Source organism: Alosa pseudoharengus, unplaced genomic scaffold, assembly GCF_046254945.1.
Source record: "Alosa pseudoharengus isolate Yale_2024_CS ecotype anadromous, Long Island Sound unplaced genomic scaffold, YU_APseudo_1.1 YU_APseudo_1.1_scf_21, whole genome shotgun sequence".
Classification (NCBI taxonomy): Eukaryota; Metazoa; Chordata; class Actinopteri; order Clupeiformes; family Clupeidae; genus Alosa; species Alosa pseudoharengus.
In genome coordinates, this window is record NW_027468674.1 from 1,904,221 (window position 1) to 1,921,174 (window position 16,954).

Consider the following 16,954-nt stretch of genomic DNA (forward strand, 5'->3'; position numbering starts at 1 on the left):
GAACCACGTTGCGAAGCTCTTTCGAAACACTTGTGCTTCGGAGCATCGACACTGAAAAAGTCACACCCCTACTACTACTTCCTAGTGACTACGCCCGCGACTATTTGCTGAGCTGGAATGAGACCAGTGATCAGTAGCTGGCTCGGTCCGATACACGTAGCGCTAACGCTCTTCAGATTGCCATACTCTGTCTGTTCGAAAGGGGCTTGGTAGGTGAAATGGGTCTCCATTAGCGTTACTTCTGAGGCAGATGTTCGTAGGCTAGTGGTCGGTTGTTTCGCTGTCACCAAGCAGCCGGCGTCGGCATTGGTTACAGTCACAGACTAACCTATTGCATCCTCGTAGCCTATAGCTTACAATGTAAAAGTATTTCTATATATGTCAGCTTGTTGTTGTCTTCTTGTTCTTCTTTTAATGTTTCAATATCTAAGATTTGTGTTATGACTGAAATATTGGAAGCCAATGTGTGACAGCCGATCCTTTCCTGCTTCGTCTGCGAGCCGTAGACTTTCTCTTACCCTAGCCTGGATTTCTGATTATGGGAAGTTAGCCTGTCAAACGTTGAACTCTCATTCTGCACTTGACATTTTTGTCCAGTCCTATTAAATCCATCAGCACCGGTGTGTCCTGCAGCGCCGCAAACCTCGGTGCCATGTCAACCCGCCTGCACATTAAAGCACGGAGCCCCGTCTACCCGGGATCAGACACGCCCCGATTCCCGGTGCCGGACGACAAGGTGTCCTGGGAGACGGAGTGGCCGGAGTACAGTCCCGTGAAGTATACTGCCCCGCCTGTGGCGGCTAACCCCGTTTGGGCAGACCCCGACATCGGGTGAGTGTGCGTTCACAAGCTAAGAAAATGGCTAAGATCAACTGCTGTCCGGTGAACTAGGCTACATTTAGCTATGCAGTAGCCCAGGGTTCCATCACGCTGTCACCGTGCTTTATGGTTACAGTTCTCATCAGATAGGCTACTTTTGTCCTCAGCGACTAACAGTGACATCGGTAAACATCAAATAATGTACAAATAACAGTTTAAAGTAAAGTCATATAGCCAGTGGTTAAATTGGCTTTTGTAAGGAGGGGGAGCCCTTATTTACGGTGAGGTCATCATTCAAAATCGCGTCGTAAAATGACAATGTGTTTTTACACCAAATGGGCTCTTTTTCCAGTATTAATGTAAGGTAGGGCTACTATTGTCTCATATGTGGGAGGGGGGGTTTGGGGGTCCTCCCCCAGAACATTTTTAATTTCTTTGATGTGATTTCCTGTAATCTGGTGCATTTTGGGGTTGGCCAATACTAAATTTAATCAGATTCATAGCCTACATCCTGATTTGTTGATATTGAGGCAATGATTCCATGCAAAGGCTTAGGCTTCAGGGCCCCCTGACCCCTTGGGGCCTGGGCCCAGTAGGCCCGTGCAGTAATCCATCCCTGGCCTACTTTATTGTTATTTTTACCTTTAATGTTTTGCCTCTCTTTAGGGTTTTTCTACTAAATGCATAGTTCTATAGCCTACTTCAAAATGACCGATTCTGCACACTTCTGGGTTTACATCTTCAATCTCTACCGCCCCTCAAAACATCTTCCAGGGTCCATTTCATCGTTTCATCATTATAGATCAGGGGTGTCACTAGGCATAAACTGCACTGGGACACAAGCCCCCCTAGGGGGGTCCGGGGGCATGCTCCCCCGTAAGAAATTTTTGTATATTTTAACGTTTAAATGCATCAATCTAGTGCACTTTCAAAAGAAATTCAGAGGTTAGACTTAATAATTACATAATATTATATAAAATTATTATAAAATAGAGGCCTATGGATGGAAATATTTGTGCTGTAGTAGTATTTTGCGGTTCAGAGTTTTAACCGTGTACACACAGATTAGTTATGATACTGCAATAAGTTCACAACCACAAAGCATATTTTCTGAGTTTCTTTTTAGAAATGGTCAAAAATAGTGTACATTTCAGCACTCCATGAAATTATGCAGTAGCCTGTAGCAGAACAACCTGTGTTGGCTTAAGCTATTCATATTGGTCATTGAGTTATATTGGTCATTGTAATGGTCATCTATACATGCTATATCTGGGCTACCCATATCTGGGAAAGTAGATGTGATAATTCTTAATGTGTTATGACAGCCTTTATATCAAGAACAAAAACATTTGCGTCTCATGATTTTTTCCCTCATATTTTTGCATTCATGGCATTAGGAAACATTATATTATATTAGTATATTATATTATATTATATTATATTATATTAGGCTATATTATAGCATCTGGCAATATAACAACCATGATGGTGGGATACTCTGGCTAAGCAATTTACAGAAATGTTTCTACTGACATACTGTAGGCTAAATAGTTTAGATGAGAATACATTATAATTTTGGCCCAAAGTTGGAGACCATGTAGAAATGTGTTGCAATTTAAAATAGGCTACTCGGGAACCGCGTTGTAGCCTACAGATGTATGCGTTATCGTATTCGGCAAGGTCTGCTGTTTATTGTGATATACGGTTCGCCTTGTGTTGAGTTTAGAGTTTGTGCAGACGTGTGCAGAATGCAAATATGATTAGGTCTACATTTTATACAAGTTCAATGTTAAGTTTCTCGCGAACCATTTATCACAGCCACTTGGCGTTAATATCATTGGACAGCTTAGATTCCGCTCGTTCACGTGATATCTGTATGATATCTGTGTGACGAGTACACTGCGAGAAATTAAACCTGAACTTGAGATTTTACTGGGCCACGGAAGTTCAATATTAGGCTAGTCTTGCTAATTATTCAGTCTCATATGCCATGTATTTGGCAGGAGATGAAAAATAATTCTAGTGGAATAACAAGGTTGGTGCTGAAGGAGACGGAGCTGAGCTCCGGCAGGGTGTGTTGTGGACCTGAGGAGGCGGAGCTGCGCTCCGGTGCGCTCCGGCCCAATTTAACCTCTGCATATAGCCGATAAAATAGCCTAACAATAAGACAGACTAAATACAATGTGTGTTTGTGTGTTAGTGTGAGATGCTTACATAACACAGCAGTCTCTTCAGAGTTTCCTGGGTGTGTATTAATGAGTTATTGATTGATTAACTGATGGGCATTGATTAATTAATGGATTGATTGATTGATTGATTAATTAATGGATTGATTGATTGATGGATTGATTGATTGATTGATTGATTGATGGATGGATTGATTGATGGATTGATTGATTGGTGTGTCCCTCCAGCTCTTTCTCTCCGCGGTTCAATGCTCTTGACGGGTCAACGGACCGGCGCAGCCACGAGGGAGAGTACCGCGTTCACGACCAGCGACCTCTGTGAGTTACCATGACTACCATGTTCACGACCAGCGACCTCTGCGAGTTACCATGACTACCCCCACCCCCAGTAAAATAAACAAACAAACATGGGGCCAAGTCTCGCGACCCCCTTCTCTCCAACCGGTCAAATATGGTTTCGAAATGTTGAGAGATGGACATTGGAACCAGAGGCAGAAATTGTCTCTCATAGGTAGCTATAGCAACACCAAAGGCATTAAAGCGATGGTTCGGAGTAATTTTAACCTAGGGTTCTTTGCACCCTGACCCCGAGCCAAACACCCTCCCAGAACCTTTTTTCCCTTGGTCGAGCCCTGGTCGAGTAGCGCCGTCAGAAACGAATGACGTTCTGCAGTCATGATGGAACCAACTTTTATCTCGTAAATTACCCCACTAATAATGCCCTGAATGGTACGAAACTTATGCAGTAGTACAACTACGACATTTAGTCCAATAACGAGGCATTAGAAAGTTTGTAAGTGCACCAGGAGTGGTCATGGTGCAAAGGACCCTAGGGTGAAATTACTCCGAACCATCGATTTAATGTCTCAGTTCTCTCATAGGTAGCTATAGCAACACCAAAGGCATTAATGTCTCAGTTCTCTCATAGGTAGCTATGGCAACACCAAAGGCATTAATGTCTCAGTTCTCTCATAGGTAGCTATGGCAACACCAAAGGCATTAATGTCTTCTCTCATAGGTAGCTATAGCAACACCAAAGGCATTAATGTCTCAGTTCTCTCATAGGTAGCTATGGCAACACCAAAGGCATTAATGTCTCAGTTCTCTCATAGGTAGCTATGGCAACACCAAAGGCATTAATGTCTTCTCTCATAGGTAGCTATGGCAACACCAAAGGCATTAATGTCTTCTCTCATAGGTAGCTATAGCAACACCAAAGGCATTAATGTCTCAGTTTCTCTCATAGGTAGCTATGGCAACACCAAAGGCATTAATGTCTTCTCTCATAGGTAGCTATGGCAACACCAAAGGCATTACAGTGTTTCCCACAGAATTAAATTATATTTGTGGTGGTAGGTTTGCAGAATTAACTTGAATGCAACAGTTTTTAATACATTAGCACAGCGTGGTTATGATTCTAACCAAATTTAAGCACAATTTAGTACAACCTGGAAAATCATTGTGTGGTGGTCAATGTTGATATTGTGGTGGGCCGCCACAAATAAGTCAATGTATGGGAAACACTGTATAAGAATAAGTGCATCATTGAGTGCTGTTTTTAAACAGTCGAGAGTCAGTTCTAGTCAGGTGGTAAGTGCTAGGATCAGCAAGACTAGTCGTAAGTAGTGCTACGAGAGGAGATGTTCTCTGGAGATGGAGAGGGAGGTGGGATGCTCCTGCATCTAATGTATAGCTGGTGCTCCTGCATCTAATGTATAGCTGGTGCTCCTGAATCTAATGTATAGCTCCTGCATCTAATGTATAGCTGGTGCTCCTGCATCTAATGTATAGCTGGTGCTCCTGCATCTAATGTATAGCTCCTGCATCTAATGTATAGCTGGTGCTCCTGCATCTAATGTATAGCTGGTGCTCCTGCATGTAATGTATAGCTGGTGCCCCTGCATCTAATGTATAGCTGGTGCTCCTGCATCTAATGAATGTATAGCTGGTGCTCCTGTATCTAATGTATAGCTGGTGCTCCTGCATCTAATGTATAGCTGGTGCTCCTGCATCTAATGTATAGCTGGTGCTCTGTGGCTAACATGTGCGTGCGTGCGTGCGTGCGTGCGTGCGTGCGTGCGTGCGTGCGTGCGTGCGTGCGTGCGTGCGTGCGTTAGGGGCACTACTATCACGTCTTAGTTATCTGCTGTGTGTGTGTGCGCGTGTGTGTGTGCGTGCGTGTGTGTGTGTGCGTGCGTGCGTGCTAGGGGCACTACTATCACGTCTTAGTGTCACTTTCAATGATAGTGAATGAACTACTCACAGAAATAGATGAAATACGTGATTCATAGCTCAAAACAAAACAGTCATTAAAGCAAAGATTTTTAATTACTACTACTACTGACCAAGATAGAGCAACGTGATTGGTTCGCTCCGCTTCAACACTGTCTCATTATAGGCTACAAAATGATTGGACCCCGGAACATTGGGAAGGACGTGCATTTGAATGGAACGTGAGAGCTCCTGTGGCGTTCTAAAACACTGTATAATAGGGTACTGAAAGGCCACTTTCAAAATAGATATGGAAAAAGCATTGTTTAGTTTTGGCTAGTAAAAATATGTGGCTAGTAGGCCAAAAAGTAAATTTTGACCCCTGCGTGTGTGTGTGTGTATGTATACAGCATATATATAATCCAATTTCAATTTATTGTGCTTATAGAGCGCCAAAACATTACACATGTATCATGGCGCTTTACAGAATGTAGGCAATCAGAGAAAAAGAAAAGAGGGAGAAAAGAAAAGGAAGAAGGAAGGAAGGAAGGCCCAGGGGTAACAGGGGCAACAGGGGAAAAACTCCCTAGAATTGGAGATACATATAGGAAGAAACCTCGAGCAGATCCACGACTCAAGGGCCTGACCCATCTGCCTAGGGTCAAAATGGACATTAAGGTCTGTAAACATGACAAATGCATATGACCGTCAGGTGTGGAGAATAGGACATGGTGTTTAAAGCACCTGAGGTGAAAGTTACAAGAGGTGGGATGATTACGTATCCGGTATGATAAAGCATTAATCATGATTTAGTGAGAGAAAGTGCAAATATTCCAGTGTCGGAATTGTCCAGGAAAGAAAGTTGTCAGGGGGCAAGTGGTGGGTCAGCAGACAGGCCAGAATCCGAGCAGAGTTGTCATAGGCAGGTGATGGGGCTGTACGGCCCAGGAATCCAGATAGGGGGCAGTAATAGGGCAGTCGAGGATGGGACTTCTGGTGGGATGGGTAAGAGGAGGGCCAGGCACACGGATGGTTGATGACTGGTGATGATATACCTCACAAGTGAGGTACAGTAAGGGGGAAGAAAGAGAAATGTAGGATGGGTTAGTATTACTTGAAATCAATGTGGTTAATGTCAAGAAGTGATCAGTGGTGCTGTATATTGTTACAGTAAATCATAGTGAGAATGGGCAAGAGAGGGAGAGTTGAGAGAAAGAGAGTAGGGGCGAGAGGAGAGGGGAGGGGGTTGTACGGCGTGGCACATGAGAAGTCCATGACAGCACTATGCTATAGCAGCATAACTAAGGCATGGTGAGGGGTAGTCAACACCAGCGCAGGTATGGTCAGGGACCACCATCTCACTGGTGGTCTTCTCGACTGGGGTGCCAGTCACTCGAGGACTCAGCAGGGTGGTCCATTCCAAAATCCCCGAGATGGGTGAAGTTCCACAACGCACCATACCTAACTATGGGAGGCAGTAAAGAGGTATGTTTTAAGTCTAGACTTAAAAATAGGGAGGGTGTCTGCTAGTCGAATTGAGGAAGGGAGATTATTCCAGAGGAGGGGTGTGCGATAGCTAAAAGCTCTGCCTCCTACTGTCGTTTTTGAGATTCTTGGAATTACAAGAAGGCCAGTATTCTGTGATCGTAGGTCTGGGTGGGTTATATGGGACTAGGAGATCTTTAATATATTCTGGTGCCTGACCATTAATGGCTTTGTATGTTAGAAGGAATATTTTGATGCCAGGATAGGGGAAATATGTTCATATTTTTTAGTTCTAGTGAGTGTGCGAGCAGCTGCATTTTGTATAAACTGTAAGCTCTTTAGACAGGTGTTATTGCAGCCAGCGTATAGAGCATTGCAATAATCAATCCTTGAGGTTACAAAAGCATGGATTAATTTCTCAGCGCCTGGTAAGGATAAAGACTTCCTTATCTTTGAAATGTTCCTTAAATGATAAAATGAAGTTTTGGTAATCTGTTTTATGTGATTACTTAGTGATAGGTCTTGGTCAATTGAAACTCCTAGATTTTTAACACATGTGGATGAGGATAGTCGAAGATCAGTAAATGTAGCCTGTGATGAGGATATCCCTCATCTTTTTAGGACCTAAAACCATGACTTCTGTTTTATCGGAGTTCAAAAGCAGGAAATTATTTGTCATCCATGTCTTTATATCTCTTATACGTATATATATGTGTCAAGTTTGGCTAATGGAGTTAATTCGTCAGGTTTTACGGAAAGGTATAGTTGTGTATCGTCTGCATAAGAATGAAATATGATAAGGGATCAGATTCCAAAACTGATTCAGTGGAAATGCATGGAAATGCAGTTTCTTCCAGTAGCAGAAACTGTAATCCATGCATTTCCACAGAATTATTTTTGGAATCTGATCCCTTATCATACCTGTTCATTCTCACTCGTCGCTCGACTTATCGTGACTAAATTCAAGATGGCTGCAAACGCTAAACTTTGTGAAGATACTGTCTGTATAAATCGTCTTGTAAGTAAATGACCAGTGCTTTTTCAAAGTTCTCAATGTCTCGTTTTAAATGTCAGGGCCCTCGGAAGTCTACCAATGAAGTGTGGAGATACATTGAGCGTCGTAAATGGTGTAAAACAGTGATTTATTTGCATGGCTAGCCCGATGCCGAAGCACCACCATTGAAAAAGCTGTTGGTAGCATCGGCTAACTAGCGCCAGATTTCTGAGTGCAGGGGACAAGCCGAGATGGGCTATGAGACATACGTTCACACTTGGTATCATGTTTCAACACACTTTAGGTCAATATCACACCGGAATTCTCCTTTAATGCCATGTTTCCTAATTTCAGAGCCTAGGGGAAGCATATAGAGAGAAAATAACATGTTCTGTGTGTGTGTGTGTGTGTGTGTGTATGTATACAGTATATATATAATCCATGTTCTGTGTGTGTGTGTGTGTATGTATACAGTATATAATCCATGTTCTGTGTGTGTGTGTGTGTGTGTGTGTGTGATCCATGCTCTGTTCCAGGAACCCTCGGGGGCGGACCGGGGTTAGTGGGAGGGGCCTGCTGGGGAAGTGGGGGCCCAATCACGCGGCAGATCCCATCGTCACCAGGTCTCGCCTTTCTCTCTCTCTCCTTTCTCTCTCTTTCCTTTCTCTCTCTCTCTCTCTCTCTCTTTATCTATCTCTCCTTTCTCTCTCTTTCTTCTTTCTCTCTCCTTTCTCTCTTTCTTCTTTCTCTCTCTTCTTTCTCTCTCTCTCTCTCTCTTTATCTATCTCTCCTTTCTCTCTCTTTCTTCTTTCTCTCTCCTTTCTCTCTTTCTTCTTTCTCTCTCTTCTTTCTCTCTCTCTCTCTCTCTTTATCTATCTCTCCTTTCTCTCTCTTTCTTCTTTCTCTCTCCTTTCTCTCTTTCTTCTTTCTCTCTCTTCTTTCTCTCTCTCTCTCTCTTTATCTATCTCTCCTTTCTCTCTCTTTCTTCTTTCTCTCTCCTTTCTCTCTCTCTCTCTCTTTATCTATCTCTCCTTTCTCTCTCTTTCTTCTTTCTCTCTCTTCTTTCTCTCTCTCTCTCTCTCTTTATCTATCTCTCCTTTCTCTCTCTTTCTTCTTTCTCTCTCTTCTTTCTCTCTCTCTCTCTCTCTTTATCTATCTCTCCTTTCTCTCTCTTTCTTCTTTCTCTCTCTTCTTTCTCTCTCTCTCTCTCTCTTTCTCTCCTCTCTTCCCTCCTCTTTCATTCATGCAATAATTCTTACATGTCTTCTTTCATTTAATCTCTTCTGTGTAGATAAATTGTACAGGTAAAGCAAAGTACAGGTACAGTGCAACCGGAAAGTTGTCTGTTTGTGTGTGTGTGTGTGTGTGTGTGTGTGTGTGTGTGTGAGAAAGTTGTCAGAGCACGGCACAAGAGCACGGTAGCCTAGGTAAACGTTGGTTTTCACTCTGACATACACCATCAACTGAGATACCTTATATAAGGCCTTTTTACACAGAGATTACGCAAAATTTGCGGGAAGAGGAGACGTCTTTTTGCCACAACGTGTGTCTGAAAATGAGGTGAAAATTTGCCGGCCTGCTGATCTGTTCACATGATGCGGCATTTTGGGGAGCCAGGAGGCTGGATCAGCTATAGCAAATTAAAATGTGACGTGCAACAGGGGGCGTGTAGAGTGATAGTCGTAGGCCTTATTATGCGTGGGCCTTCAGATGCAGCAGGTGTGTGATTTCCAAAACCATGGCGGGAGACCCGACTGCACTTTGGTTAGCTTGCATTTGCTTTGCTGTTGCTTAGAATGTTAGATTCTTGCGATAGATGTCTTCAGACAATAAAAAGTAATTTGGAAGGGAAATTGAAGAGAAGAGTTGCCCCCTGCGGTGGCCGTGATTCCTCTTTGAAAATCAGAGGTTCACAGGCTACTGTGGCCTTGGTCAGTGGCGCCGCCAGCCGTAATCCTGTACGCACTGTGCGTACAATTTATTCATGAAATCATTCAATATTACAACAATAAATATAGCTTGTGTAGCCTACTGTCTTAATTGAAACATGCTTCGCGCACAAATGATAGCCTAGGGCAAAGAGAATGGACATCTCAACATAAGGATACATTAGAAGATGATGATTGGTGTAAACTTTGTCACACAACGTGATAAGCAGTTCTGGCGCTTAAAAACAGTCATAAATTCAGTCATAAATCATTCAAAAGTAGGCCTAGTGCTCGTCATGAAAAGAAAACAGCAGCTTAATATTTTTCAGGTGTTTAACAGTAGGCCTAGGCGCACTGTTAGCAGTTATGCCGAAGGCAGTGAGATTATTAGGCATTGCATCCTGTCACTCGCAGTTGGGGTTGATAAGATTCAGTTAATGTGAGTATGGATCGTCTCAAAGTTTGGGACAACCAAACAGCAGAGTAGGCAAAGCAAATCCTACTTGTTAGGTGACCAATAGCTGTCTTTTCTCTAGGCCTGGGCCTATCGGAAATCGCCACATAAGCACATTGGTTTCTTTTTTCTTTTCTTTCTTGTTCGCGTGTTGGGTAGTGAAGCGATAACGCATTTAAAGCATAGTATAGGGTTTCTCAACGGGGGCGGTACTGCCCCCTGGGGGGCGTTCGTACTACCTAGGGGGGCGCTGGGAACGTGAGAGGTTTTTTTTTTTTACATTTTAAACTTTCGAGGTTTTCACATATTTTTGGTGCAAAAATAGGCTACCTGAAATAAATAGGCTATTTTCATTCATGGGTTTCTAACCCCTCTACCGTCCCAGCTACATTTTACTGTTTATCTATGCTCAGTGGTCATACAGTGCAGTTCGGGCCTGCACACACCCGGACTCACGTCCCCCAGCCCCAGCTATCGTCATCTCTATAGAAACTCCGATAAACATAACCCAAGTTCGCGGCTTAACAGTTCAATAACCATATATATAGGCCTAAACAGGCCTCACGTGCGGAATCTGTTTTGTGATTTGTTGGATTGTTGCAATGTGCATATGTTGTTCACCTGATGGCGCCAGAGGATCAAAGTAAGGTCAGGGGGGCGTTTGCTCAAAAAAGGTTGAGAACCACTGCAGTAGTACATCATGTGAGCCAGGGCCGATATGGCCAGAGCTGCTGCTCTGTAAAGATATTTCTGTCCCACCCAAATAGGCCTACATGATTTCATAACAGGCCAAATACAAAATAAATGTTACAAATATCGCCTAGATATCTGTAAGCATTACAATTAGAGGATATACATACAGGGCAGACAGACGCTCATGAGTTCATGCTTTGTTTTATCGCTGGATTTTATGATAGCCTATTATGGCAACCGATTGCATTCCGAGCTACAGTCAACTCTAGCAGGCATTGAATGACTGGAGACATTTCTTTGAATTTAAAGTTTGACATAATGTGCTGTCTCTGCTATTGCTGCTTTTGATCAGTTAGATTTATTTGCAATCTCCTGTGGTGGGCTGGACATAGCATCGAAATGCCCGCCCAGATTCCCCTTTCCGCCTTGACCCATTCACACTGGTGCCACAACGAAAAAACTCGGCAAAACGTCTAGGGGGCAGTAGGGGGTAGTAAATTTGGCGAGACACTTCGTCCCACCTCGGTCTATGTGAAAGGGACAGTCGTTCCGCGATTCTGGTACATAAAATCGCGGCGATTTTGGATTTTGGGATGTGTGCCTCTCCTAATAATGAATTAATTTAGACACAGGTGGACTCCAATCAAGTTGAACACTAGAAGCATCTCAAGACCATTGATTGAAGTCGGAAGCACCAAGCTCAATTACAAGCCTCATAATAGTTGAATACTTGGAAATGGGAAATTTCAGTCATTGATGAGAATCAAATGAATTGGATCCATTTTAAGATGAGTCTGACACATAATCAAATGAATTGGATCCATTTTAAGATGAGTCTGTGTGTGTGTGTGTGTGTGTGTGTGTGTGTGTGTGTGTGTGTGTGAGTCTGACACATAACAAAATGTGGAAACTTGAAAGGGTCTGAAAACTTCCCAGTTGCACTGTATGTCAACTCCTAACTTTGCAAGCGTATTGCCCTGTGTTTGTGTTTGTGTGTGTGTGTGTGTGTGTGTTTGTGTGTATGTGTGCGTGTGCGCGCATGAGCGTTTATATTTATGTGTGTGTGTGCGTGCGTCCGTGTGTGTGCACACATGTGCATGTGGGTCTGTTAATGTGTGTATACGTGTGTGTTTTATATATGTGCGTGTATGTATGCGTGTGTGTTTTATATATGTGTGTGTGTGTGTGTATGCGTGTGTGTTTTATATATATGTGTGTGTGTATGTATGCGTGTGTGTTTTATATATATGTGTGTGTATGTATGCGTGTGTGTTTTATATATGTGTGTGTGTACGTGTGTGTTTTATATATGTGCGTGTATGTATGCGTGTGTGTTTTATATATGTGCGTGTATGTATGCGTGTGTGTTTTATATATGTGCGTGTATGTATGCGCGTGTGTTTTATATATGTGTTTTATATATGTGCGTGTATGTATGCGTGTGTGTTTTATATATGTGTGTGTGTGTGTGTGTGTGTGTTTTATATATGTGCGTGTATGTATGCGTGTGTGTTTTATATATATATGTGTGTGTGTATGTATGCGTGTGTGTTTTATATATATGTGTGTGTGTATGTATGCGTGTGTGTTTTATATATATGTGTGTGTGTGTGTATGCGTGTGTGTTTTATATATGTGTGTGTGTGTGTATGCGTGTGTGTTTTATATATATGTGTGTGTGTGTATGTATGCGTGTGTGTTTTATATATATATGTGTGTGTATGCGTGTGTGTTTTATATATGTGTGTGTGTGTGTGTGTGTGTCTCAGGTGGAAGATGGACGAGGCAGGCCAGCGCTTGACCAACTCAGCATCCAAACTCCCCATCCTGCAGTTTGTGTCCATCCAGAGAAAGGACTGTGGAGAGTGGGCTATACCTGGGGTCAGTGTGTGTGTGTGTGTGTGTGTCAGTGGGTGAGTGTGTGTTTGTGTGTGTGAGAGAGAGAGTGGGTCATACCCGGGGACTATAAACCATGATGGCTTATTGGGAGTTCCTGTGTGTATTCGTGCGTTTGTGAATGCATGCATGCATGCATGTGGGTATGTGTGTATCCTTAAGTTGTCCATGTGTGAGTGACATTGAGAGAGTCTCATATGTGTGTGTGTGTGTGTGTGTGTGTGTGTCTGTGTGTGTGTGTGCGTGCGTGTGTAGGGGATGGTAGATCCTGGGGAGCTTGTGTCTCTGACGTTGCAGAGGGAGTTTTCTGAAGAGGCGCTCAACTCTCTAGAAATGCCCGACAAGGCGGAGCTTCATGAACGTATCACAAAACTCTTCAGCTCACCTGGCCTACAGGTAACATACACACTGCCTGTCTGAGTGTGTCTGTGTGTGTGTGTGTGTGTGTTCTTCTTTCAGTGAATCAGTGAATGTCTGTGTATACAGAGCACCTTCCTCTGATTGTCTGAACTCACCTGTGTGTGTGTGTGTGTGTGTGTGCGCGCGTGTAAGTGTGTGTGTGTGTATATGTGTGTGTGTGCACGTGTGTGTGTGTGTGTATGTGTGTGTGTGTGTGTGTGTGTGTCAGGTTTATAAGGGTTATGTCGATGATCCGAGAAACACAGACAACGCATGGATGGAAACAGTTGCTGTGAACTTCCATGATGACTCAGGTGAGTGTTACATACTAGCCGTGTGTGTGTGTGTGTGTGTGTGTAAATACTAGCTGTGTGTGTGTGTGTGTGTAAAAACTAGCTGTGTGTGTGTGTGTGTTTGAGTGTGTGTGTGTGTGTGTGTAAATACTAGCTGTGTGTGCGTGTTTGAGTGTGTATGTGTGTGTTTGAGTATTTGAGAGTGTGTGTGTGTAAATACTAGCCGTGTGTGTATGTGTGTGTGTGTGTGTGTGTGTTTGCGAGTGTGTGTGTGTGTGTGTCTGTGAATACTAGCTGTGTGTGTGTGTTAAAGTGTGTGTGTGTGTGTGTGAAAACTAGTCGTACGTACCTCAACACCAACGTCCTTGACCCCCTGTGTCCCCCAGGGGTCGATCTTGGGGCCACTATTATTCAACCTCTATATGCTCCCACTTGGACAAACCATCAAACACAATTAGTGTTCCTGTCATAGCCATGCAGATGACCCAACTTTACTAACCTCTGTTGCCTAAAGACGATGGTCCTGTTGAGCCTCTTCATAGCCATGCCGATGACACCAACTTTACAGGATGTCAACCGATGTCTAAACATTTCTTTCAGTTGAACAAAGAAAAAACTGAAGTAATTAAAGAGGGAAGACTTAAGCTTGTCACTCTCCTTGATATTAAAGGGCTTAAAGCAAAGGATACTGTCAAAAATCTTGATATTAAAGGGCTTAAAGCAAAGGATACTGTTAAAAATCTTGGTGTCATAAAATTTAAACAGCCACATAAAAGCAATAACTTAATCAGCTTTTTACCACCTCAAAAACATTTCGAGGGCTAATGTAAAAACCTGATCTAGAAAAACGTATTCATGCATTCATCTCCAGTAGGGTCACATACCTTCCTAAAACGACTATCAAACCGCTTCATGACAAAATGCAGCGGCTAGGGTTCTCATGAAAACTAAAATAATTGACCACATTACTACAATACTTAAGTCCCTGCATTGGCTTCCAGTAAGTCACAGAATTGACTTGAAAGTGCTTCTACTTGTTTATAAATCACTAAATGGAACGGGACCAAATTACCTAGCAGACATGCTTCAGCAGTACACACCTTCCAGACCTCTCAGGTCTCAGGAGAAATACTTGTTAGTATTAGTTAGTGTTAGTTAGAACTAAACATTGTGAAGCAGCTTTCAGTTGCTATGCAGTTCAGCTCTGGAACCAACTTTCAGATGAGATCAAAGTTGCCCCAGTTTCATATCTACAATTAGCCTTGCCCAGTTCTCTCTTCGGGAGAGTACCACTGGGTGTCTGACTAGTATCACTATCACAGAGTAATCATTCTATGTTGTTTTTTTAATGTCTTTTAACTTTTTAAAAACTATTGCCCTTTTATGCTTGCATGTACTATTACCTTGTGTGTTTATTCTTTACTTTTTAAACTATTCTTTGACTATACAGCCCTACAATGCTTTTGTTAGCTAGTACAGTTTGCTTTTGCAAAGCAAGGACCTCTGTGTATGAAATGCCCAGTAACACTTTACTTGACAGTATCAACATAATAGTGACATGACACTGTCATGAACACATGAACCCTAACCTCTAAAACTAATCCTAACCCTAATCCTAACCCTAAACCCAACCCTAAACCCTAACTTGTTATGACAAAAACCGAATGACACTTAATGACAGAAGCGTTATGTCATAAACAATTATGACTTGTTTATGACACGTTCATGACAGTGTCATGTCACTCTTATGTCGATGCTGTCAAGTAAAGTGTAACCAAATGCGCTATATAAATAAACTTGTCTTGACTTGTCTACAAATGACGAGCGAAATTCACAGGCTGCTGCCAATCAGATTGTTTGAAGTCACCGTTAACCGTTCTAACATTGCAGACTGTGGTGTAGGTTGATCAGTTCATTTGGAAGGGCTTTAATTTGTAAAGGGCTGCTGCTACTGCTGCTACAGTAGACATGTAGTCAGTGTGTTCTTTTCCTGATCATGTAGTTAGTGTGTTCTGATCATAACACATGTAGTCAGTGTGTTCTTTCCCTGATCATGTAGTCAGTATGTTCTGATCATAACACATGTAGTCAGTGTGTTCTGATCATAACACATGTAGTCAGTGTGTTCTGATCATAACACATGTAGTCAGTGTGTTCTTTCCCTGATCATGTAGTCAGTATGTTCTGATCATTACACATGTAGTCAGTGTGTTCTGATCATAACACATGTAGTCAGTGTGTTCTGATCATAACACATGTAGTCAGTGTGTTCTTTCCTGATCACATGACAGGGCTGATATACAGACTGGAAAGTGACTGGATAGCTGGCTAATTAGCTAACTAGCATGCAAGTTATGTCTGCTGGATAGCTGGCTAATTAGCTAACTAGCATGCAAGTTATGTCTGCTGGATAGCTGGCTAGTTAGCTAACTAGCATGCAAGTTATGTCTGCTGGATAGCTGGCTAGTTAGCTAACTAGCATGCAAGTTATGTCTGCTGGATAGCTGGCTAGTTAGCTAACTAGCATGCAAGTTATGTCTGTCAGAAAAACCACCACACAGAGTTAATGAAGAAAGCTTTCTGCTTCACTTGCATGTACCTGCACTGAGGTGTGTGTGTGTGTGTGTGTGTGCGCGTGTGTGTATAATATGTGTGTGTGTGTGTAATGTGTGTGCGTGCTGGTTGCCAGGAGACAGTGTGAGCGCCCTTCCTCTGGAGGCAGGAGATGACGCGGGCCATGTCAGCTGGATTGACGTCGACTCAGCCCAGCCTCTCTACGCGAGCCACTCCCACTTCCTGGAAATGGTTGCTAAGGAACGCCACGCCCACTGGTGATCAGAGCAATAGGACGTGTCGTCACGGGGACAACAGAAACAACATCTTCGTCATCACCATCTTCATCGTCGCTGTGACTGGCCAGTGTTCTACCTGTGAGGCTCACCTGCTCCGAGTTCCACCTGACCTGCACTGACCACCGCTGGCTCATCACTGCCTGCTCCTACCCACAATGCACCTGTGTGAGAGGGACGTTTCGTCCGCATTTCCCGGACATCCACGACACACGTTTCCCATGACTGACGGGTTGGGTGTGACGGTTAGATTGTGACAGATTTGACCTCTGACCCAAACTGGTGTCATTACCGTTATAGTTTAATATTTAGTGGTGTAAGATGAAATTACTGATGTGTTAATAAAAGGCAGAGGGCCGTGTGTGGTATATGTGTGTGTGGGTGGCGTTTGTGTGTGTTGATCACATTTTCTCATCAAATCGAGCAGGAGACACAGGGACGTCCTAACATCTGAAATCGAGCAGGAGACACAGGGACGTCTAACATCTAACAGGGTCAGGATCACAGGGATGTCCTATCTGCATATGGGCCTATAGCACACTCTGATGACATCATCTGCATATGGGCCTATAGCACACTCTGATGACATCATCTGCATATGGGCCTATAGCACACTCAGATGACATCATCTGCATATGGGCCTATAGCACACTCAGATGTGCTACAGTTTATCCTGCTGATTTGGGGACTGGCTCTGATAGCAATTGCCAAGGGCTCAAGAGCCAATACAATAAGCACAGGGGAACG

General features: G+C 43.1%; 1 protein-coding gene across 2 annotated transcripts; it reads left to right on the plus strand.

Annotated features, from left to right (window-relative positions):
• Positions 1 to 37: 37 nt before the first annotated feature.
• Positions 38 to 16,575, plus strand: nudt9 (nudix (nucleoside diphosphate linked moiety X)-type motif 9). Of its 2 annotated transcripts, none has more exons than XM_076297637.1 (8): positions 38 to 209; positions 634 to 831; positions 3,234 to 3,323; positions 8,232 to 8,318; positions 12,540 to 12,651; positions 12,922 to 13,062; positions 13,295 to 13,379; positions 16,048 to 16,575. In XM_076297637.1, exons 1-8 carry the CDS (start codon positions 118 to 120, stop codon positions 16,191 to 16,193), a joined length of 951 nt encoding a protein of 316 aa, XP_076153752.1. In that variant the 5' UTR covers positions 38 to 117; the 3' UTR covers positions 16,194 to 16,575. The 2 variants fall into 2 exon arrangements, with proteins under 2 accessions (XP_076153752.1, XP_076153751.1); XM_076297636.1 differs by having other exon boundaries at positions 39 to 209; positions 598 to 831.
• The last annotated feature ends 379 nt before the right edge of the window (positions 16,576 to 16,954 follow it).

Coding starts and splice junctions, on each gene's coding strand:
- nudt9 (XM_076297636.1), top strand. CDS start 118: ATGAGACCAGTGATCAGTAGCTGGCTCGGTCCGATACACGTAGCGCTA. Junction 832..3,233: donor TGGGCAGACCCCGACATCGG/GTGAGTGTGCGT, acceptor GTGTCCCTCCAG/CTCTTTCTCTCCGCGGTTCA. Junction 12,652..12,921: donor GAGAGTGGGCTATACCTGGG/GTCAGTGTGTGT, acceptor GTGCGTGTGTAG/GGGATGGTAGATCCTGGGGA.